Source organism: Lepisma saccharinum, chromosome 26, assembly GCF_977018435.1.
Source record: "Lepisma saccharinum chromosome 26, izLepSacc3.1, whole genome shotgun sequence".
NCBI classification, from domain to species: domain Eukaryota; kingdom Metazoa; phylum Arthropoda; class Insecta; order Zygentoma; family Lepismatidae; genus Lepisma; species Lepisma saccharinum.
The window spans coordinates 50,884,723-50,910,709 of NC_139254.1; the positions used below are offsets into that span (position 1 = coordinate 50,884,723).

General features: G+C 36.6%; 1 protein-coding gene across 11 annotated transcripts in view; it reads left to right on the forward strand.

Annotated features, from left to right (window-relative positions):
- Patronin (calmodulin-regulated spectrin-associated protein patronin) overlaps positions 1 to 25,987 on the forward strand; it is a 191,259-nt gene that overhangs the window by 85,744 nt on the left and 79,528 nt on the right. For 10 of the 11 annotated variants that reach the window (XM_083112650.1, XM_083112657.1, XM_083112653.1 and 7 more), the window contains exons 5-8: positions 4,146 to 4,396; positions 7,214 to 7,326; positions 13,041 to 13,151; positions 25,230 to 25,341. In XM_083112650.1, the coding sequence (XP_082968776.1) occupies positions 4,146 to 4,396; positions 7,214 to 7,326; positions 13,041 to 13,151; positions 25,230 to 25,341 (587 nt within the window). The remainder of the gene's footprint in view (positions 1 to 4,145; positions 4,397 to 7,213; positions 7,327 to 13,040; positions 13,152 to 25,229; positions 25,342 to 25,987) is intronic. The other variant, XM_083112656.1, reaches the window with a different exon arrangement.

A 25,987-nucleotide genomic window follows, 5' to 3' on the forward strand; every position in this document is an offset into this window, starting at 1 on the left:
TATATGGAGGGGGAAAGGGGGGAAATCCCCTGAAAATACTTTTTTTTTTTAAAAAAAAAAAAATAGGTTTTCGGAACCGAAAAAAAGGATATGAAAAGTTCAAAATGCACATACAAATTATGGCTGGCATGTAAGAAACAGAAAAATATTTGCATCATTGTCATATGACCAATGTAACTTGAGTTGTACCCCCGAAAGGAATGGCCACTGATTCAAGCTTCAAAATGCAGCGGTACCTTGAAATGACTATAGCTCAGAAACTAAATGCCCTAGAGATATGAAAGATATACCGTTGTACGCAGAATGAATCACAGATTTATACGATATATAATTTATGCACATTCGGCGTATATATGGAGGGGGAAAGGGGGGAAATCCCCTGAAAATACTTTTTTTTTAAAAAAAAAAAAAATAGGTTTTCGGAACCGAAAAAAAGGATATGAAAAGTTCAAAATGCACATACAAATTATGGCTGGCATGTAAGAAACAGAAAAATATTTGCATCATTGTCATATGACCAATGTAACTTGAGTTGTACCCCCGAAAGGAATGGCCACTGATTCAAGCTTCAAAATGCAGCGGTACCTTGAAATGACTATAGCTCAGAAACTAAATTCCCTAGAGATATGAAAGATATACCGTTGTACGCAGAATGAATCACAGATTCAGACTATATATAATTTATGCACATTTGGCGTACATATGGAGGGGGAAAAGGGGGAAATCCCCTCAAAAATACTTTTCTTAAAAAAAATTGTGTTTCCCCCCCCGAAAAAAAATGTCAAAATGCAAAATTTATGCAAATTTGGTGTATATATGGAAGGGGAAGGGAGAAAACCCCCAAAAATTATTTTAAAAAATTGTCACTTCACCCTAAAAATGTCCTCGCACTTGGGCACAAGACGACACCTACGCACAAAATTCACGGACGAAAAGCTAGAACGCAGTGAAAAATGAGCGCCAATTCTTGCAGCTGCTTGAAATTCTATTTTTAGACAATGCTGGGTAACCCCTGTTGCCACTTGCGCTAAAAAAACAAACAAAGGTTTCCTTCAGCGTGCTTCGAAATTCCATTCTCAAAATGCAGATTCAACAACCAGTCTTCCCCCTCCCCCCCTGCTTGCGCCCTCACGGAAAACTTTCATTTTGACATCGGATACTGATAAACAAGCTTCCTTCGAATGCACTTAGCAGGAGGGAGTGAAAAGCATTGCTTTAGAACAACAAAGCCGGTCTTCCTTTGTCGGCAAAAATTTGACGTTGAAAAGAGCCGCAAAAGAGAAGTACATTTTCCCGCCTTTTCCCCTCCATTTTCATGAAGGCAAAAAAAAATGCAAAAAACCATTTCTGTTAAATACATGTGTTAGGAACAATATAAAAAAATAAAATCGAAATTCTAGCCAAAAGTAGAAAAGTTATAACGTAAAAACTACGACCTTGACACAGGGTCTCGATTGAGATGCTTGGTACCCCGAGGGTTACTTTTGGGTTTCTCGTTGGAGACGCTTGGGCAGCAAAAGGTTAATCAATCTGTTCAAATATTTTACAGGACTGTTTACTAGAAACGCCTTTCTATAAAAAACGTATATCTATAACCATTCAAGCAATTTGAAGCATGTTTTTTAAAAAAATATATATAAAATCGATTTAACCCTTAACCCGAACCATGTTTTTTTTTTGTGCTTAATCCGAGCCACCCGGTCTGTCAGACCGACATGCATATTTTCTTTTTTTAAGAAACCTTAATTATCAACTTTCGATTATTTTATCTATGTAAGATTCAATAAATAAGAAGGTATATTAATTGTTTATTTAGAACACAGTAAAAATTTGCTTGCGGCCTTCTTTAAGAACATGGAAGGCATATTTTCATGTGCAGATTTAAAAATTGAGGAGTACAAGAAAATTATAAGAATAGCCCTTAGCTCAGTAAGATCATGTGTTATTTTGAGGAGTGCAACAATGTTTTGGCGGTTCAGCATTTCTCTATGTGTATGGGTTGTCAAACTAAAACTGAGGAGCTGCCCGAGAGGCATCCGATACATCAGGTGAAGTTGCCTCTGGCAGAGAACGGGTGATGACACGAGCAGGAACGTCATCAGTTTTCATCATCGTCACTACTTGTTCCAGAATCTCCACCATCCTGCGACTCAGGAGAATAAATGGGATCAGCATCAGAGTCATAAATTGTCTCGGAATCAGCACTCTCATCACTGTCATCCTCGAGTCCAGACTCCTCATTTTCTAATAGTTCCCTAACTCATTCGTCAAAATCATCATCTGTGGCTCGCAAAATGGCTCAATTTCTTTCTTGGGCCATGGAAACACTGTTCACAAAAATACAACAAAAGGAACAAAAACAAACACACTCCACAAATGTACACTGCTCGAATCAAGCGGTATTACGGACCGGCCCGATTCCGACATAAACTGAACTACCCGGTCTCGTAGACCCCGTATTCTCACAAATAGGCTACCGTGCCGATCAGTATTCAATAAGCCATTGATACAGTTTGGCTCGTTCAGAGGTAAACATTGTGGGGAAAAGGTACTGGGAGTTTCAGGGTGGAGAGCGCAACATTGTAGCCACACGAGCCCGATGAAATTTTCAGGGCCGTCTGTCAGACTAATGGTTCGGGTTAAGGGTTAATAAAAAAATCAACAAAAATGATTTTTTAAATAAAATTCATGATTTTTATTTGCCCTGGCTAGGAGTAATAAGGCATTGCGATAATCCAGTTCAGCACAAGGAAACAAGCAAATAATATTTTAAGCAGCAGCGTTTCAGTTTTCTACAAGACTTTCATCATCAGGTTAAATGATTTAAAAAAATAAAATTGTTAAATTGTATTATGACATTTGTAAGAATTTAGCTATAAATATTTAATTTGAAATTATTCATCATGAATGAAATATGTTGATTTCTGGATATTTGTGCAGTATGGAACTGATGAGATTGACTTTGACTTTTGAATCAACACCAAAGGTGTTCTTTTTACATGAGAATACAATACCACACCTGCAGAAACCATATTATAAGTCATTCATGGTATTTGCTCTGTAACGGTAGTTATTCTCCTTAACAATGTTTACTTGATTCAGTTTTCAACTATGATTTAATGGAAGTAATCTTAATCGAAATTGATTAAAAAAAAGTGTTAAATAATCAATACCTGAAAGACAATTAAATTATTTATGATACAAAAACATGGTTGAAAATTCACTTATTTGTATAAAATAATACCGATTGTCTGTTACAAATAAACTCTCAACTCCTGTAAAAGTCCGAGAAATCAACTAAAACAGTCTTGGAGTATTAAATATAACTGCTGTGTTAGCAGTGGACATGAATTTTTCACATGTGTAAACCCTAATTTTGATACAACAGGAGCTCGTAAGTAAATGAATATACTTTAAAATATGCTGATTCATGTAGGTGGAGCCATTTTTGTCATATTTCCATACCAAAACATTAGTGTAAGTAGAGTTAAAGTTAGCTAAAATGCTAATAAATGTTCTAGATTTTTTTTTTGGCAAGACTCTATCCTACTCTCAACATAGGCATAGGAAAAACACATGAACTCTGGTATCTAATTGGAAAGAACGAACAATAAATTAATTTCAACACCGCCAACCTCCATGATGGAGTGGTTAGCCCAGTTTGCTACAATGCCAGGGGTCCTGGTTCAAATCCCAGCCTGAGCATGGGCGTTGTTTGTGAGTGTCCATCAATTTCATCATCTCATCATTCATCCCCATTGTCGCAATTAGCCGAAAGTGGCAGATAAGTGATGGTAAATAACGAAAATAAGAAGAAAAAAGTCAAGTCAAAGTAGAACATAAATGCAGGTGACATTTGGTAACATAGTTTGGAATTAGATGCACCAACTATGGACTGAATTTTTCACACATTAACAGTGATACATGTTGACAGATAAGGATAGTGTTCCAGTTGTGAAATTTATTGGCCGTGGGTTACTGAAATGAGTGCTAGTATATATTGATTCACAAGTAACACAGAGTTTTCATTGAACATTTAAATTACATTTTTGTCAGGGAAAACAGAGACTTGTGTTTGATAGTGCATCTACAAAAATGCTGCAAAATCCTAATGCATTAAAAGTTATTTTCTTCTTAATTTCCAGGGTGATAGGACTCGATGTCCAGATTTACCAGAGATCCGTGAATTCAAAGACCTCTGTGATGGAATAGGATTAGCAGCGTTGATATCATTCTATTGTCCAGAGGAAATCCATTGGAAAGAAGTGGTTGTTAATTACATCCCAACAGTGTCTGATTCAGTACACAATATGATGCTTGTCCAAAATTTCAGCCAAAACAGCCTTCCACATTCTGTTTTCCATATGATGCCAGAAGATGTAACATACATGCGGAGGTATGTAATGAGAGCTATTGTGAAAATCAGTTTAATTATTGATTCACTGATATACTTCAAGTCACCTCAGTGACCAACCCTGTTTGTGTTAGACTCCTAATCTCGTAACAATTTAACTGTCGGGTGGTCACACTGGTGCACTAATTAAAGGTATTCATTTACAAGTATAAGCAAGCCAATTTTTAAACGAAAGTACCACTGTGCACTGCGTGACCATTCGTGCTACAAAAACATGTCCGACTGCTGATTAACAATAAAGTTTTGAGACCAGGCCAGGGTGTGAATGTTTTTTTGTGTTCTGTTTCATTGAATCATCCTTCATACTTATTGTCACAAATAAACAAAAGAGAGTTGATCCTGCTCGGAACAGATAGCAGATGCAGATTCTCACTAATACAAACGCTTCAAAATTGCAACAGTTCAAGGTAGTTCGGAATATTTGTAAATTTTAGTATGTATGGGCTCCTCCATAGCCAAATGGTTGGGGTTCTTGCCTTTGGTGCAAGCGGTCCCGAGTTCAATTCCCAGTGGAAGCCTAAAAAAATTCAGTGTTGACCCATCATTGTGAGGACAATTGATGGCAGACCACCGATTAACATGGTATCAGACACAAAACTTGAAATCATGACCCTGCGGTTATTTCTTATGTGGCTTTCTACTCTGAAAATAGAATGTTGGGGGTTATCATTTCACTCTGACTGGAACTACTGATTAATTTCTCTAATTTCCTGCATGGAATAAAGTGGAAAATCAAAAGTATTGAAAAATACCTCAATGATGAGGCTTCATAATGAAGAAAACTGCATGCAAATATCTTGTGCAATTTTCATGTTGTAAGCCATGAAAATTAGTTTTGTTTGACTTGACTGAAAGAGAAGACACTTCCCACACAAGAGTTTCTTTATTTTGCAACCTTGGCACATTTTTAATGCATAAAATAAAGATGTCATTGTTAGAGGCACATATTTTTGGTAAATAAAAAAGCAATTTTCCATGAATTGCATAACTCACAGGATACTTCAGACTTCAGAAATTGTTGCGTAGGTATATAAACGGTCAATTTCGTGTTTGAGTCTATTTCGCATCTTACAGTTCATTTCACATCATTTCGTGACAAAGCAGGGTAGGAAAATGCACCTCACACCTCTCAGAAACATGAAAAATTATCATTACAATGTGTTGTTTCACATTTGTGTTTTCGTCAAAAACGAAATATGCATGCCTCTAGTCATCATACTTCAGTGTAGCCAGACGAGGGGAGAAGATAACAGACATTAGATGCAAGGATACTTTTGCCAGTGAACCCAGATAGACTAGAATCTTTTTCCATCTCCCATCCAAACTCGGAAACATCTTGGTCCGATATACACCCACGCGTAAATGCAACAAACCGAGGTGCAAGACCTACCCAATTTTCATCACTTCCTCCACCCTTTATAATCACACTGCCAGGAGGGGCAACTGCACCTTCGACCCCAGCCACTCCTCGAAGCTGGTGTGTATATATCCTCATCTGTTGTGGCTTTTACCTGGGTGAAATCTCTCTCTCTCTCTTTTTTTCCTCCCCCCCCCCAATAAAAAACAACAACTGAGAATTAACAATTACTGCTCATCATCCAAAAATTATGATTTTACAGTTTCCATCCACCCTAGGCACATTTACACAATGACTGTTTTTGAGTAGCCATTATCCATAAACTACCACCACATCCTTTTGGAAACACTTCGAAAGATCCTACATAGCAGTTACGCATGCAACCATATACCCTAGACTCAACCTACTCACTTCGTAACCATCCCAAACTATAGCCCCGTCGTTCATATTTACTATGTGCAAATTACTCACAAGATTAACAATATAAATTACAATTTTGCTTACTTTTGTTGCGAGTATGATACATTTTCTTCAATTACGACGTTTCGAGAGATAACTTCTCTCTTTATTCAGGTTTCGCAAGTGAAGCTCGTTGCAGACAACTTGACTGTGAAATAGAATTTTAAAGGTTTTTACAGTCTTTAAAAAAATTATACAGGAGGACAAATAAGTTTGTATATAAGGATTTAACTTAGGTAAATGATGGCTTTAAAGCATGTAAATTGTCAGTGTGTAAACGATCTTCCTATACTTCTTCCCAGCTCAAATTTCACCTAACCCTTGATCCTGTTGGCTATGGAAGAAATATTTTGACGAAGCTATGACTTTATGAATTGCTTATAACACCGAAACCTGAAGAAGAGAGAAGTTATCTCTCAAAACGTTGTAATTGAAGAAAACGTATCATACTTGCAAGAAAACGTAAGTAAGATTGTAATTTATATTGTTATACCCCCGTCACTCTGAATCCCAGTCACACATTTCCGACATTTCTATCCCACCCACCCACTATCCAGTAAACAGTAAAAACACTAGCAATAGCACCTATTACTATGTTTTTCCATTGCCTGGCTACACTGAAGTACAATGCTATCTTTTACCTTTTTTCTTCAGTGAACATGTGGCCAGGTCGTGCAATACATAAATTTTAACTTTGTATGGTAAGCTATAGTTTTAGCAACATAGCTAAGTTTCTTATAATAATCAAGAGCCTTGTAATGAAGTGATCTCCGGTTCAATTCTCATGAAGGCACATTGTACAGTGGTTTGAATCCTACTTTCAAATGTAGGTCCTGTGTCTGAACATGAAGATCATTTTATTATGTAGCCAAAGGTCCCCAGCATTATTCTTCCTTTACAGTGTTTTGTACATTATTCAAAGTGAAAATGTTGTTGCATTTTAAAGTACATGTATATGTGTTTTTATCTTTCTTTTTTTCCAGTTCTATGAAACAGAACTTAATAGTCTTCCTCGCTGATCTGTTTAATGTTCTTGAAATTCATCCAGTCAAGTGTGTGAGGTTTCCCGGTTCTGACCGAATGCATCTGAAGGAAGGTAGGTTCAGATGTGACAATAAGTATAGCATACAGTCTGAGGTTTGAGAGAAATTCCAAAAGATTTTGATGTTACTGCTCGGATTTGAAACATTTAATTATATTTCTTTCTTAGCATGTTTCAAGAAGTTGAGATTATATTATGTTGAAACAGAGTGAGAAATGTGTTGCGGGAAGAAATTTTGAAGAGTATTTACCAAAATGGAATTAGTGCTTTTCAGTGCCACAGTGTTTCTATTGTTCTAAATACAGTCATGTAGGGTGATTCTTTCCCTTTAGTAAAAAAGAATAGTTGTAATTAAGTAATGAGGCTCAAGTGTTTCAAGTTATTGCAGTGCATTAACTGTTCTGTTTTACAGACAGAGTAAATACTTTTTTGATTGAGTTCTAGGAATCTTAAGGGGGAAAAAAAAGATCTCATGGAACTTAACCAAGAAAGTAGTTTTTGAACCTGTAAGCTATGGTTTTGAAACACAAAAGTTAATGAACTGCAATTAAGTATTCACGAAAATAGTTTGTTCTATCGATTTTGGTGGCCACTTCCACTATTGAATCACGAGGACTGAAACCTGAAATACCTTGACTGCAACATAATATTCTTGAATGTGTGGTTTACTTGCGCTATATTAAGTTGTTGGTTTTTCATGCTTCGGAGAACAAAGGACTTACACGGTTGGCAAGGATGGGAAGTTTGGATGTAGGAAATGCAGAATGGCTGCTTGTAATATTCTTTGTGTCTCTCTCTCTCTCTGTTCTTCATTCTTTGTAGCCTGTATGAGGGACTTGCCTCTTCTGATTCTGAACATATGTAATTAATTCAAACATGTTGTTGAATTGCTTGTCACCTAATGCTACCATGTGCTTGCTCCTCAGAACAGACACAATGTATGATATAATTTACACATTGCGCATTTGTTGCTTGGGGGAGATATATATTGGATAGGAGGGAAGGAGGGGGAGGGGTACAAACCCCAAAACAAGGTTATTATATCCTGCTGTATTTGATTGTAACTGAACACATTGAAATTGTTCCTTTTTTTTATCAGCAGAAAACATTTAGAAAAAGAGGAGTCATTTTTCTACGCTGTTCTTCGGTCCAATTCAGTGCACTTGCAACACTCAAATTTACTCGGTTTGGGTTTCTGCCTGAAACAGGTAGCAGAAAAAGTGCATTGAAGTTTTTGTCTTTTTTGGTGTCTCAAATCTATCCAAAAAAAAGTGGGGATAGGTAGTGATTGCAGTTTTTGAGCATGTTACTGGAAAGAGTGGGGAAGCAGTAGAGTTATGTAGGACTGTGGCTAGGTTTAGTGAGTGATCAAGGTCTTCATGAAGTGAAATTTTCACCTACACCCCAACGAAGTACTCACTTACATATGCGCAAAACTGGTTTTCGTGGTTTTATTAATTTCGGTGGCACCATCCTCGGCCATTGAAATAAATACATCATAAAATTCAGTTTTGCAGGTAAATGTGTACTACATTGCAGTATTTTGATTTGCTACTGCATCTTTCTTTCCCCAAAGTTAGAACAAATGTTAATATAGTGCAAGTCACATATTCAAGAATATTGTGTTGCAGTCAAGGCATTCCAGGTTTCATTCCTGTTGGAGGTTTTACTTTAAACTGTAGGGCCAGTACCATTTCGCTTGTCAGTGTACAGTTGAGTTTTTAAAACTAACATTGCTGAACGTTTACATGTGTCACCAAGTGGAGCCATCACTTTTAATAAATTCTTCCAAAACTCTGTGGCAACCAGCATTAAAGCAAAAATGTATTTACATACAGAACATGATACAGCATAAACTGTAGTGAAACCATTGTTTGAATGGCCCTGGCACAGAGGGTGGAGTTTCTAAACTGTGTATATTAATAAAAAAAAAAAAAAAAAAAGTACTTAAATTGAGCTGAAATTACTTCTAAGCATCTAGAATTACAAGGATGGAAAAAAATTCAATTAAGGATTCTTGTACAAATATCATGTAAAACTAAACATTGATTGAGCAAGAGAGCTTCAAACTATAATTATTTTTACAAGTATGGTGCTAAATTAAGGTATCCAGACCAAGAGCGAACCAGATACTCTCACATACTTGTATCAGACAAACATATTTTTTCTACATATTCTGGCATGGAGAGTTGTATTAGTCATTTTCAATGCTCTCTTACAAAATTCTTTTTGCATATTAAACAAAATAATAAATATCCCTGAATTTGCCCATTCTTTATTGAAATGAAACTAGAAATATGTTGTGGCTATATTAAAAGAGCTAGATTTGAACTAGGGGGATCAAAGTGAGAGCAAAGAGGGCCAGATCTAGCTCCTAAAGAACTAGAATGGGAACAGTAGCTGTGGAAATGCTTGGAAAGTGCCCTATTTTCAAACCCTGGTGAAGCCACAGTTTCTTAGCTTTATAATGTGTCGCATTTACACCTTGCTTTTTCTTTCTTGCATGATGAGACAGTGTCACAGTATATCATTGCACCTAGAAGGAATGGTAAATGCAGCACTCAGCTTTTGCATTCACATACTCTCTTTTTATTTTGAATGGGTTACTATTTACTACTTGTTATGTATACTCTTTTTTACTAGTGTACATTTAATAGCAGGATATTTATCTTTCTCTATGCACCCCTGTTAAGAGTCAGGAGTCCCTTGCCCAATAACCAATTTTGCTCCAATCATTGACCTAAATTCTAGGTTTTTGTCACACTTAACCCAGCATTAGTATTGCAAAAGATGTGGTTAGCTGATATTTTTAATTACATGTAAGTTATGTAGTTCGCAAAGACAATTGGCCAGCATCTTGGAAATATGCATTTCTAACTTGGTACCTTTTACAGCAACCAAAACGAGAAATCCTAGTTCACATGCCACAGGTTTTATGTATGTTGAGGAAGAAAACTCATTTGGTGTGATGAAGCATAGAGAAAACTAAATTAGCAGCTGCTAAAAGTACGCTAGTTCGTTTGTTGTTATTAAGATGATTAAATAAAGTTAGATTTATTTCAAAAGTTAAAACAAACTTACCAAAAGAACTTTATTTATTATGAAACTAAGTTAAAAAGAAAAAAGGTACCAAATTTCTCCAGTAAGTTGCTGTTCAACAGATGGACAGTTGGTATGGTTCTTGTAATTTTTTCAGTTCTCTGTGCTTAAATGTAATCTTCAAATTTTTTTCTGAAGCACAGGAATTCATTTCTGTCGATACGGGCTTTGAATCTTCAGATAAACCGTACCGTACATACTGTAAAGAAATCTTCAGGCAAAGAGGATGGAAAAGGGAAAAATAACAATGCGCAACAAATTTCGACAAAAGTGCCAGACACAAATATGACAATGAAATGAATTTTTGTTGTTGTTATACCATTCTATTTAAGGGTTGGGGCAGTTATTTGTATTTTATTAGGGAGATGAATTGGACATAATATTTCAAAATTTGTTACGGTTTTGTAGAAACATACTGTTGTTACTTATACAATAATACAGGATGATTCTGGACAGACAAGCAGTGTTCTGAGAGTGGGTAATACGACAGTTGTATTCTCTTTTGTGATGAAGCAAACTTTTATGCCATGCAATTTATTGAACTGCATTATCAATGCAAGTGAATTTTGACTGATACCATGCTCAGTGGACAATCACCTGGTTCTGCATTTTGCACTTTTCACGAAGATGATGCTCTCATATCAATGACCATTTTTAGATGCCTCGGTGGTCTAGTTGGTTGGGTGTCTGACTTCCACGTGGGAGACCCAGGTTCAATTTCCGGGCTGGGTGATCTATAGTCGGAATTTTTCCAACCTTGTCCCCGCATAAAGCAGCTCTAGGTGTCACCCAGCCTCAAATCAATGGATACCTGGGGGCCACCCTGACATGGTGTTCATTATATCACCTCCAAAATGGCAGAGATCAAGAATGTGTGGGCCCCTAACTGCCTTCATGGCACGGTGCTATATACACGGGGGACTTTACCTTCTTTTTAACCTTTCAAATACACTGCCTGCTGCCAACAGTTCCAGTTTCACAGAATCAGGCTAGTGTGTCATGGGAAACTAGTGTAGGATCCTATGAAATTGTTTCACAGTGTTAACTCATCAGTTTCATCTGTCAATAGTTTCAAAATAATGAATTCCAACTCCATGCCTTTTGCTTTTAAAAAAAATAATCTATTCCATGTGTTGCCCCAAAATATTTTGAGTGTAACACATCATTGAGTATCTTGCATGCACACTTATAGAGAACTTCATAAGAAAAATTACATCCACACAAATTCAAATTGAGAGTCTTATGTAGAGTATTGAAAATTTTAGAAAAGTATTTTGTTCAAACATATGTGCATTATATTTAATACATCCTTTGTTTATGCATTCAACAAGGAACTGACACTTTCCACTTGTGATTCGTATGGACATAAGCAAGCATAAGGCAAATATTGGACAACCATGTGTAGAATGAACTCAATATCCATGATGGCAAAGCAAATATCTGATTTGTAATAAACTTTGTAAAAATTCACTCCTTATTTTTGTAGCTGAAATTACTTTTTAAATCACTTTTAATAAGCATCCAACTTTGCATGTACATAACTAATTTGCATTACTAATTGTATATATAGTGGCAAGAATACAACAAAATATAGATGGATGGATGAGAAATTTATGCCAATATAGAAAAAGATAAAATGCTGATATAAAGTTTACCAATACTGTGAACTGATTGTAGTAGTTCTGAGAGAAAATGGCAAATGTTTCAAGAAAATTCTCGATGGTTCAATCACTCTTAATTAATGTGTGTAACCAGGTGACTGCAGTGGTAGTGTGTTAGGAAGGACAGTGCATACTTAGATGAAGATATTCTGTCGAAATCAGCCAGATCAGTTCCAGATCTTCCGAGAGTGACGTTGGCCCTTAAAAGCTTCGAAGCAGTTCCGAAACTGACCTGGTTGGTCTCAACAGAATCTCTTCGTCATTCACTGCCAGGAAAACAATAACAATTCTTGCACATTTAGACATTTATTTTACAAAACTAGGCCGTATGAATTATACTTTCACATTCATAAAGAAAAGTAATAAAATGACAGAATTTTATGCTAAATTACAAGCTATTTATAGATATATTGGTAAAATTATCAGTAATTTTGATGATGCAATGATATGAATATAATGGCTGATATAAGTAAAGTACGTATTAATCAGTCCCATCTCATGTCAGTGTATTGGTAAATATGTCTTTGTAAGATATTTGATACTTCATTGACATCAATTAAAATTTCAAATCACTCTATCCCTGCAACAAATCCACATTATGGGAAAATGTCAACTTTCCTGCAATACTGTATTCATTACATTGGTGATTTTAGTACTTGTGCTTTTTATTGACATAACTAAACTACGGTTCACTTGGTAAGTTATCGCAAAGTTATGAAATTGTGGTGGTCTTAGTTGTAAGCTAATATAAATTAATAATAGTGGTATGTTGTGTAACACCAATGCTTACATGCTTGCTGCAGGTCCAAAGATTTGTGTATGGTAGTTTTCTTTCGTGCCAGTTGGAGGTAAGAATGATTGGTGCAGGGATTATTAAACAGATGTAATGATTTGGGAAAACAATGAAAGAAAAAATATGCTAGATTACATTAATCATCCTTGTTATCTTCTTTCTCTTTCTTCACAAAGTAATCTTAAGTTGACACTCACTGTTCTTCAATTTCTCAGTCTACCCACGAAATAGCCAGGGGGTAGCTCACAAGCGTAGCTTCCAGCAGTCAATATCTCCAATCCCCGATCTTCGAAGTAACCTGGCATCTTACTCAGGCAGCTTTACAGGTAGGGGAAGCTGCCTTGTACTATACGGCTTAACTAAAGCACTGCATGATCCGTAGTCAGTCCTAAGTAGACCTGTTTACTAACAATGCTTTACATACATGAGGCATGTTTTAATGGAAGGTGTTTGTGTACATGTACAGTGTGTGTGTGGTGATATATGCTTCGTATTTACAAATACAAAAAGTAAAACTACATAATTGATGATGGTAATATTTGATAACTTCTTTCTTCTTTTGGAATCTGTTCCTCGTAATTGTAATTGCATGCATATATTTCTTACAATTTTAATATCCTGTTGTTATTAATTTTTGCACTCCAAACTATCGAAGATTAGACATAAGCAGCATTGCTTATATATTCATGTGCAAGAGAGTTTTCGTGTGTGTGTTCGTTGAAGGACATGTTTTCGTTTGCTATCAAATCTTGGAGGTGAGATGACCAAGTGGGAACAGGCATTTTGCTTACCAAACAGCTAGAATAAGTCTACATTCACTTTGAGAATTGTGAAATTGAACATAAATCTGTGTTGAACATTATTTTCTTAAATTCAATATTATGCTTGAGAATGTTCTAATATGAAGTAAGTTTTTTCAAGGAAATAAATGAACTCTAAATGTTCATGTAGTATGTGTGATAAAATAGTGATAGGGTTTTAAATCATCATACTTTTAGAACAAATCATGGTAGAAACATTAAAGGTGCGAGGGATTCCGAAACATTAAAGATGTGAGGGATTCCAAAACATTGGTTCTGGAACCAGGTAATGTAGCTTCTGTTCTGGTCCCAACTTTTGAAAATAACTTCCCAAGGTTCAGGATTCTGAACATATGGGAAAGTTTGAATTGTCATCCTGTGTTAGAAGTGCTTATTTCTCTTAAGTTTTGTACATTGTAAGTGTCAGAATTTTTTTGGAAATGGCAGTTTTTATTCTGGACCAGGAATGTGAAAAGAGTGTGTAGAAAGTGTGTAGAATTCAAGAATTTCACCATATAGGGAATTCTTATTCTTCCCATCTTGACAAAAATATTTCCAACCTGCACATTCCTAACAAACATAAAATTATTAGCTAAATTCTTGCCTTTTCCAAGTTTCATGTAAGGTTCTTTAATTGCCTGGCAGAGATATCAAGATAATCTTCCAGCTCTTGCTGAGTGATACAGCTTCAGTGAGTGATCTGTTGTGCAGGTACTTCGTATTTCTGATATTGACAGAGTGCACTTGTTGTTTCAAGTACCCAAAAATCAAGAGGGTTAATATCTGGCAACCATCTTACTGGAAGATGGTATTCTCCAGTAGTATCATATCCAGGAAGTTGTGTGATGTCAGTTTGCTCAGGAAAAGGCACCAGGCACTCTGGTTCACGGGGTTGTCACTTTCATGTTCAATAATGCCATCACTATGATACACACCTGCGCTGGTTCTCTATGGCCTGCGACTGGTCACAGCTGGGTTACGCCAAATCAGACTTCTCAGTTAAGGCTAACAGGGTAACAGATAACCAGGCCCTGACTGGTGTCAGATTTATACCTTTGTTTACTTGGGAATGAGAGGTTATGGATTTTTTTCCCAATGAAATCATATTTATTCTCCTTTGCACAATTACAATAAAACTTAATCACTGGCAGTCCGGAATCGAGTTGACCGATGCAAATCTGTAATGGGCAACTCCTCCAAGATCAATCAACTGTTTGTTGGTATCACAAGAACCATAGCTCGAAAGCATAGGTTTATGAGAAACTAGCTCATAGCTAATGCTGAAGGGTAGTAATTTTTCCTACAGGGTTAACCTGTGATACCAGCCTTATGGCAACGGATAAAGAAGGCCGAAAAGTACACAGTTTGGTCCCTTTTTATACAGAAAAGTTGTTGACAAAATACCAAGGTAACTTGGTTGATATTTACATGTATCCATGGATAATTACATCATGTAATTCAGGCTTTTACAATATCTACATAAAGTAATTAAAGTTGGAAATTACATACCTTTTTCAAATATTTTTTCATATGCCAAGAGAGGTTCCAAATTAATTTTGACATCTAAAACAATTGCAGGATCATTCCAGAATGTTCGAATTTCATGCATGGCACAAACTAATGCATGCACAGATGCTATTTTACAATGTGAACACAACCAGATTCGACTGGAACGACGACACTACCTGATACGAGGGTCACTATTTATATTTTGAGCCTAACAATGAAAAAACAGGAATTTGGCATTGAAAACTGCTTTATTGTTTTTCGAAGTATTCTCCTTTATGGTCAATACACTTTTGCATTCGTTCGAACCATTTGTCAAAGCAGTTTTTCCAATCTTCTTGAGACACCTCCATAATATGGTTTTTGAACGCATCAACGGCGTCGTCCGCCGACGAAAATCATTGTCCACGCAATTTATTCTTGACATTCGGGAACAAGAAGAAGTCATTGGGTGCCAAATCAGGACTGTATGGCGGATGACCCATCAATTTGATTTTTTGACTGTTCATAAAGTCGGTTGTTAGACGAGATGTGTGACAGCTGGCATTGTCTTGATGAAGAATGATCCGACGGCATTTGTTTGTTTTCCGTATTTGACCGAAGACCTCTGGCAAACAAATTGTTGTGTACCATTCAGAGTTGACTGTTCTACGTTCCTCTAAAGGCACAGTTGCCACATGACCAGTTTTCCCGAAGAAAAAAAACATGCGACCATTTGTTTCGATGTGCTTCGAGCACGAACAACTTTTGTTGGATTGGGTTCATCTTGAAACACCCATACAGTCGACTGCTGTTTACGTTCCGGCTCATGCATATACGAGGGTCACTATTTATATTTTGAGCCTAACAATGAAAAAACAGGAATTTGGCATTGAAAACTGCTTTATTGTTTTTCGAAGTATTCTCCTTTATGGTCAATACACTTTTGCATTCGTTCGAACCATTTGTCAAAGCAGTTTTTCCAATCTTCTTGAGACACCTCCATAATATGGTTTTTGAACGCATCAACGGCGTCATCCGCCGACGAAAATCGTTGTCGATGCAATTTATTCTTGACATTCGGGAACAAGAAGAAGTCATTGGGTGCCAAATCAGGTCTGTATGGTGGATGACCCATCAATTCGATTTTTTGACTGTTCATAAAGTCGGTTGTTAGACGAGATGTGTGACAGCTGGCATTGTCTTGATGAAGAATGATCCGACGGCATTTGTTTGTTTTCCGTATTTGACCGAAGACCTCTGGCAAACAAATTGTTGTGTACCATTCAGAGTTGACCGTTCTACGTTCTAAAGGCACAGTTGCCACATGACCAGTTTTCCCGAAAAAAAAAAAAAAAACAGGCGACCATTTGTTTCGATGTGCTTCGAGCGCGAACAACTTTTGTTGGATTGGGTTCATCTTGAAACACCCATACAGTCGACTGCTGCTTACGTTCCGGCTCATATGCATATATCTATGATTCGTCACCTGTTACAATCTTATATACGTCTTTTGAAGCACCACGATTGTATTTATTGAGCATTTGTTTGCACCAATTGACGCGAGCGTCTTTTTGAGTTTTTGTCAAATTGTGTGGGATCCAACGAGAACATACCTTTCTCACAGCTAAATGATCATGTAATATTTTATATATGCTGGTGGAACTAATGCCTATGGTTGCCTCAATCTCACAGTATGTCACATGATGATCTTGCAGTATTAAGTTTTGCACAGCATCAATGTTTTCTTGAACAACAACTGATTTTGGACGACCTTCGCGAATCTCGCCGGTGAGCGAATGGCGGCCACGATTAAATTCGTTATACCAGCGTTTCACAGTGGCAAAGGAGGGGGCTTCATCGCCAAATGTGGAAGTAAGTTGATCGATCTTGATAATCCACGTCGAAAATCGTAAAAAATTATCGCACGAAAATGTTCACGAGTTAATTCCATTTTATTGTTGTCACGCAATCTCCAAGGCAACATAAACAACACAAATCAAGCTATTGACAAAACATTTGAAGTAAGTTATGGTCAATAATGCCAGACAATTCCGTGCAAACGTCAAATCGCACCTAACTTCAATCAGTGTTGCCAAGGCTCAAAAATATAAATAGTGACCCTCGTATCTTCATATTGTGCCAGTGGACGTAACCATGCATGAAATGTAGGCTCAGAACTATCAGAAATTCCTCATCACTAAATATCATACAAAACTGACTCCAATATCGCAAACTACAAAAACCATTGAACCTTCTCTAAACATTTATCTTGGTGACTGACACACTTGGTGGACGCAAGCCCACATTCCTGGAAACTTGGAGAGTTGCTCTTCATTTGGCCAGGAAGGGGGGAGGGATGCCGGCTGAAGAGAAAGAAAAGACCAGTACTTGTAGGTTTTTATCATGATTTGTTCCAAACTGTGACTATTTATAACCCCATTATTTTACAGACACACATCAACGTATGCAGAAATATTTAGTTTCTAGTGTGAATATTGAGCTCAGAATTAAATTTTAGAGTGTATAGAGAGCAGAAAATAAATGCATTTGTAGACTTGTACGTGCAGACTGTAAAACAGTGATATCCTAGATAAGTCATTAATATATTCAGTATGCTCAGCCATAGAAGAGAGAGATGTTTATGATGTGGTGAAGTAAATGTGATTGAAAGTATTCCACAGTTAAGTTCTGTATTCCTACATTGCTTTTTATTTGTTATAGCCCAATTAATTTTGAAAGACCACTACCTTCATTAACATATGTTGTGGGACCTCCCTGATGGCACAGTGGTGCGTCGTCACCTTGTAATCGAGGTGCCCCAGGTTTCATACCTGGTGGAGGCACATAGTGGTTCGGATCCCACTTTAACTGTAGGTCCAGTCTCGATTAGCCTTACTGTGCATAAAGTGGACTTAACACCAAATAAATCAATCAATAAAAAAAAACATAGGTTGTGGCATCTGGGATGGAGGTGGCAATATATCAGTGATTTGTTTCCTCTCGGTTGGTGGTAGTTCAGATTTCTGCCATCTGGTATTGCTGGGGGTGGTCGAGTGCTAGGTTGTTGCATCTGCTGTTCTGTTCTGCTCAGTGTGATGTGGTTCGTGCTTCTTGGGTTATGGCTTGTGCTACAGGTCTGCATTTCCCAACAAGCACAAATCACATCATACCGAGCATAACAGCACAGCAGATGATAACCTAATATTCTACAACCATCAGCAATGCCAGATGGAAATTTGCTGTACCATTGATCAAGAGCAAAGTAGTGATGTGCTTCCATTTGCATCCTAGACACCGTATTCTGTGTCATTCAAAATTTGTCAGATTACAAAAATGTGGAAATATGGAATTTTACCTATGCAATGTATATTTATGCGACCCATATAAGAGAAATCAGCAATAAGTTGTGTGTTAGGGCAGGGGTTCCCAAAGTGTTCCAATATTTTCATTGAAATGAAATTACACTTGCTTGTTAGTCTTCACATGGTTTTATAAGCTGACCATCAGTTTATGTTCAGAAGTGTTCCAAATATGTGTTTACAAGGTGTGACACAAAAAAAGACTGGATTGTACATATAATTCAGTCTACTTGCAGAATTAGTTCTCCGCGATGTTATCGCCTTCAAAGTAGTCCCCCCTCGGGATTCACATGCTTCTGCAAACAATGCTGCCATTGTTGGTAACATTTTTGAAAGTCAGTTTCAGTAAGGTCCTTCAGGAGCTTTTCCGTTTGTGACTTAATGTCTTCAACTGAGGAAAAATGGGTTCCCTTAATGCCAGATTTAACCCTAGGAAATAAAGAAAGTCTCATGGGGCTAAGTCTGAGAAATAAGGAGGATGCTCTATCACAGTAATGTTTTTGCTAGTCAGAAACTGCTTGACAGTGCCTTGTAGCCAGTTTTTGGTCATCTGACAGAACTTTTGGTACAACCTTTGCACAAATCTTCCACATGTTCAATTCCTCTGTTAAAATGCATCGAACAGCTTCTCGATCTAAGTTAACTAACTCAGCCACTGCATGAACACTCAATCTTTGGTCACCTCATATCACTTCATCAACTCTTGCAAGGTTTTGTTCCGTAATCGCAGTACGTTCATTGTCATCCACACTGTCCCTTCCCTCTGAAAACCGTTTATGCCATTCAAACATGTGTGTCCTAGACAAAGTACCATCCCCATAAGCCTCACTTAACATTTGGAATGTTTCTGTTGCGGATTTCTTAAGTTTTACAAGGAATTTGATGTTGATTCTTTGTTGACTTTTCACACTAGACAGTTTTTCGGCAGAACACGGTTGCAGGTGTTCACTCAGTGATGCAATGCTCCCAACTGGCAAGACCGGGTGAGTCCAAACTTGCAGCACAGATAGACTAGGGGTGTCGTATGATGTCACCTAAACTGTTGTTGCAAACTCCTTTTTGTTTTTCACTTATGTTATCAATCCCATTTTTTTTTGTGTCGCACCTCGTATTTAGTACTTTTTTACACATAAAATATTTCTGAATATGAAGTGTGTGTTTATTTTTTAACTGAAGGCAAGCAACGTGACCACACTAAATTAGCATTGCTGCGTTAGGTAGGCCCACATTCTGACTTGGATGCCGTGGGAAAATCTTGAAACCCTAAGGGTGCCGTGAAACGAACATTTTTGGGAACCCCTGTGTTAGGGTATCTTAGAAAGAATGATGTGGGTGAGTTTAATATGGTGGTAAATCATGGTTTGCAGTTCATTGAAATTTCCAGGCAGTATTGAATGACTCCAGGTCAATACCTCTATACGTGGATACTCCTCTTGCCTTGTAATCAAGGATTCCTAATTTCAGTGTACATTCAAGTTGCATTTCAATGCTTGAGCAAAACTTGGACTCCATTCCTGATTAATCTACGTGTGCATAAAGTAGTTTTAAAGAAACTATACAAAGCTACAAACATGTTATTTAGATATATATATATAATCTTAATATACGCAGCACAGAACATGAAAATGTTTCAACTGAAAAATATATTTCATAATTTATTTTCTATTTGTGGAAACACATGGGCGTTTTATGAGCACAACCTTATAGCATATAAAGGTAACCAGCTGTTAAGAGAACACAATTGCATTGATTGTCTGGCCAGGTGATGCTAAGCAATTATGACAGCACAGTTGAGTATTGTGAAGAACCCAATTCTCATGGCATGTCAGCACTCTCTCCAGGAAAGGATCAGTCTCCAGATATGACAACAATAAAACATAGGCATCTGCTCGTCACCTTCTGAACAACAGCCAAGGCATGTTGGACCCATTGACCCACCTTATACCATTTTCCAAGCTGATGGATGTGTCATCGAATGGTTTCTGCAATGACACAATGACATGGATTCTTCTTTCAAACCGTCACATGTTCGATCATCATTCGCCTCAGAGTCTTGTCTATGGCTGTTGGTCTTCCATCACATGGTACATCTTCGAGGGATTCATCGCCATCCGTGAATCTTTTCAACCATCGTTGCACTGTCTGCTCATCCACCTCACCATTGCCAAAAACCTGCCATATTTTGTTTTCCACTGCTGTTGCGTTTGTTCCAAGTTTAAACTCATACAACATACAGGCCCTTACCATGCTCGGAGTACCAATGCTGCACCCGTCCTCACCGACGTCTACTTTACTACACCGACCACAACCTGCTGGTTGAATGTGTATAGGCCAACCATAACTGATATTCTTATCTAGCTAACTTTGGAACTTGCAGTGTGCAGAGCATGTGATGTTGAGCATCAGCAGAAACTGAAATATCTTTCTGGTTACCTTTACATAAGTGACAGGTGATCCATCATAAGTGTATAAGAGAGTGAACCATAATGCACTCAATATTTAGTTACCATTTGCATTGTCTAAATATGGAGGGGTACTACTAGTATGACAGCTGTTATACTTTATATTGAGTAGTGACCTATTCTTTGTAAGAGGCATGCTTTCTCCTGTTGTAAAATATTCTTTCTCAGAAAATGAAAGGGACAAATGCTCAACTCTTAGTGCAAGAGTGAAGAATATAGCAGCCACAATTTTCACCAATAAAATGCAGTGGAAAAGAAACTTTTTGTGAAAAAGAATAGTCTTCTCGCATATCTTGATCTTATTTATGCTGAACAAAATTAGATGAGATATTTAACTCTGCCATTCATAATTCCAAGATATTAAATTTTAGTTAGAGCAGTACACAATTTCAAATTTCACACTGGAAATAAGGCAATACTGTGGAAATCATTCTCAGCATCTAAGGGTTAAATAGTACTTCATCTTCACTTGCATGTAAAATGTTCTGCCACAACAGGCATGAAAAGCCTCCATATGTCACCTTTGTGGTCCCTGCAAATAATGCCAATTGCATTTGGAGTAAACATGTAAAATAAAATATTGACATGCGAAAACATGCAATTCGTCTTTTTAAGTTTCATCGCTATCGCTATTTTTTTCTGATAAATGCAGAAATATATACTTCTGTGAAATATAGTCTTCATTTGTTTCAGCAAGAAGCATTTCTGATGCATGCTGGTGAATTCTCCTTCTGACTGACTCTTAAATATGGGACTAGAGATCTTCTGATGTTAATTCTTCATTCTCTTATGTTGCAAACAAGATGTATGTGAGATAGAGACTTTTGTTTCATGTTTTGTGCTGCATATGTCAAGAATATATTATGTAACAATAGAAGAGGACAGTAAACATTTATCACACAAAATAGAAGTTTCGATATTTTGTGGCCTGGCTACATTTTCAATGAAGAAAAAACGATGACCTCATGTACCTTGTTTTGTCATTGCTCAGATGTAGTGTGTTCTTTATAGGGTCAATCCATATGAAGTCATACAACATGGTTGCTCGACCATTTTTAAAAAAGTTTATTTTTTGTGTGGTGTGAGACTCATATGTTGACAGTTCAAAACCACTGTTATTTTATTTTTACTATCACCGATTTGAAGATGGCGGGCATTTTTCTATCATGGCGCGCGTCATTTTCTCCATTCGTAAGCATCAGCGGCAACTTTTTTATCTCAGCTCTGGTAAGTCCTACGACAATGAGACAAAATCTGTGATGTTAAGCACATTATAGGCTACAATTATATTTCTGTGTAATTTTCTAAATATTATTCCTTCATAATAAATTTTAAGGTCAAAATTGTGTATTTTAATTGCTCTAAATGACATTTTTGAACATTTTTCTTGGGGGGAAGGCAGTTTTTTTGACACTTCAATTTTTTTGTGCAAGTACCTATGTACCAATAGAGTATGTCAAAATTATTTGAAGCTTGAGACTTTAATATATTTTTTTGTACAGGGTCATAAACATGTACTTTTTGTTAAAAAAAATCCAAGTTCAGGGTTAAATATCTCTGGTGGGCAGTTGTTTAAAAATCTGAAATTTGTACACAATACAGTACTCCATGATAAGTAACTTCAGTAAAAATTTTGAGTTTGAGATTCAATTGGTTTAAGAGATACAAAACTCGTGAAAAATTCAATATTTTGCATTAAATATGGTATGCCTAATTTCATTTCTTATTAACATTTTGTGTTAAAATTCTGCAAACTGTAATTTGGAATATCAATCAATAACATTATAATCCTGTAATGGATCTGCAATAAAGTATATATACAAGGGCGTGCTGAAAAGTAAAGCTTCCTATCTTTTTATTTTCTTTGTTACCTTGTAAATGCATTTTGGATTTTGAGCAACCATACATTGCACTTATAAGACTTTCCCACTTCTCCATTGAAGGTTTCAAACTTCTATCGCCAGGGGGTGCTGAACTATTGCGAGGAAAATGGCAGCATGTAACCATGGAATGTTGATGAAGCGCCTGAAGTAGCGTGCCGTGATCGAGTTTATAACCGCAGAAAATGTGCTACAAATTGACATTCATCTGAGACTGAAGGCGTTTTATGGGGGTGAATCTGTAGACATCAGTACTGTGCAATCTTGAGTTTATCATGCTCTTAACGAAAACCCCAGCTGAAGAAATCTCAGCTATGTGAGAGAATGGAGTGAAAGGCCGCAAACTGCAACTGATGGAGGTAATCTGAATCGTGTTAAGCTTGGGTTTTCTTTACGAACATGAACAGCCCAAGATCGCACAGTACTGATGTCTACACATTCCTCCCCATAAAATTCCTTCAGTCTCAAATGAATGTCAATTTGTAGCACATTTTCTGCGGTTATAAACTCGATCACGGCACGCTACTTAGGCGCTTCATCAACATTCCATGGTTACATGCTGCCATTTTCCTCGCAATAGTTCAGCACCCCCTGGCGATAGAAGTTTGAAACCTTCAATGGAGAAGCGGGAAAGTCTTATAAGTGCAATGTATGGTTGCTCAAAATCCAAAATGCATTTACAAGGTAACAAAGAAAATAAAAAGATAGGAAGCTTTACTTTTCAGCAATCCCTCGTATATATACTTTATTGTAGATCCATTTCAGGATTATAATGTTATTGATTGACATTCCAAATTACAGTTTGCAGAATTTTAACACAAAATGTTAATAAGAAATGAAATTAGGCATACCATATTTAATGCAAAATATTGAATTTTTCACGAGTTTTGTATCTCTTAAACCAATTGAATCTCAAACTCAAAATTTTTACTGAAGTTACTTATCATGGAGTACTGTATTGTGTACAAATTTCAGATTTTTAAACAACTGCCCACCAGAGATATTTAACCCTGAACTTGGATTTTTTTTAACAAAAAGTACATGTTTATGACCCTGTACAAAAAAAATTATTGAAGTCTCAAGCTTCAAATACTTTTGACATACTCTATTGGTACATAGGTACTTGCACAAAAAAATTGAAGTGTCAAAAGAACTGCCTTCCCTCACAAAAAAAAGTTCAAAAATGTCATTTTGAGAAATTAAAATACACAATTTTGACCTTAAAATTTATTATGAAGGAATAATATTTAGAAAATTACCCAGGAATATAATTGTAGCCCATAATGTGCTTAACATCACAGATTTTGTCTCATTGTCGTAGGACTTACCAGAGCTGAGATAAAAAAGTTGCCGCTGATGCTTACGAATGGAGAAAATGACGTGTGCCATGATAGAAAAATGCCCGCCATCTTCAAATCGGTGATAGTAAAAATAAAATAACAGTGGTTTTGAACTGTCAACATATGAGTCTCACACCACACAAAAAATAAACTTTTTTAAAAATGGTCGAGCAACCATGTTGTATGACTTCATATGGATTGACCCTATAGCACATGATATTGTAATATATTTGAAAATATTATACAATTGAGTTACTGCTGTGGTTTTGATGACTTCTGTGAGTATGTGCTTGGGCTATGATGTTTTGCACAAACTAATGCTTAAATTCTTGATAAAACCACAAGTGACATGTGATACTATTCATGTTCTATTAATTAAGTTTATAGAGAAGAATTATTTTTGCAAATTAACATAGAACTTTTGTAATCTTTGCAATTGACATGTCATGCTTACTTCATGGGCTGAGCATATTGGATTATTCACACTCTCAACCCATTCTGTGGGGAGCTAGATGCAACACTTGATTGAATATGGATGTTTTTACAGTGTTCCATATATCTGTAAAAAGAATAGAAAAAATACACACACACAAGAATAGAAGAATTGAGGCAATAATGACAAGCCTCATTTAGTTTTATTAACCACACAATTCTACCAATGAGGTTCCTGATTGTCAGGTTAAATTTCAATTCTATCAGCTGTATGCAACTTGGAATGGTAGTAATTCACTTTTGTTTCAGTGATGTCTAATCCTGTAGCAACCTTTCGTAGTTTCTTAGTATTTTTTTTAATGGAAAGAAATATATTGTATGTGATAGTTGTATTACGTTTTTGTCCCCTCAGTCCATTATATTTGAGCAGTATAATGTTTGTAGACACATGATTTAACAGTTATTAATGTGTGTAGAATGAAGAAACGTGATTGCAATTACAATATTAAGCCAAACATAGTCTGTGGCCGTCACGTCTACTCTAACTGATTATAGCAAGATATTGCAAAACCAGTAGACAGGAAGAGAGAGATATCATTAGTGCAATTGGCTGTACTTAATTTATATATGATATTTATTACAGTTTCAATGGCAAAGCCATCACCTAATGCACCGAGTTTGAAAAGGACCCACTCTCTCCATCATCCTGAAAGCCATGCTAAAAGTTCTGCTGAGCAAGGAACCAGTGAAGAAAGGTAAGTGCTTCTCAAGGTGCGTAAACTTTCCAGGAATAGGGCCAACATATCAGTCTGTATCCCTGTTAGAATCAGCTAATTGCAACTTTCTGAAATGTTATGTGGAAATTGTGGATGATCGGTCAATCAAACGGGGTAGTGTGAACTGCTAGTCTCCCTGTAATTTCTGGAACATGGATCTCTGTAACTTTATGTCCATTTCAAATGTACTGCAACTTCTCACTCACCTGGACAGATCAAGAAAGTTGACTTTAAAATACATATATATATACAGTAAAACTTTTCCTAACGGACACCTCTAAATTATGGACATTTTGAATTCCCTGGCAGAAATACATGGGGTTTAATGGCAATATTACTTCTTAATAATGGACGCAGACACTGAAAACTACTTCCTCAATGCAAATAAAACTTCTTAATAATGGACAGCCTGAAAGAAAACAGTCACAATTCCTGGAATTCGACACAACAGTGGCCAGTATTTTCAACTAGTGTGCATTGTTTCATGTTATACCGAAGGTATTTCTTTTTAAAAGTACAGATAGTAGACAGTATTATTTGTGGTTATCTTGACTTCAGTAAATTTAAATTCACTGTATGTAGTACAGTATTTTGTTCGTTGAATGTAGGGGAAAAAAAACATTAT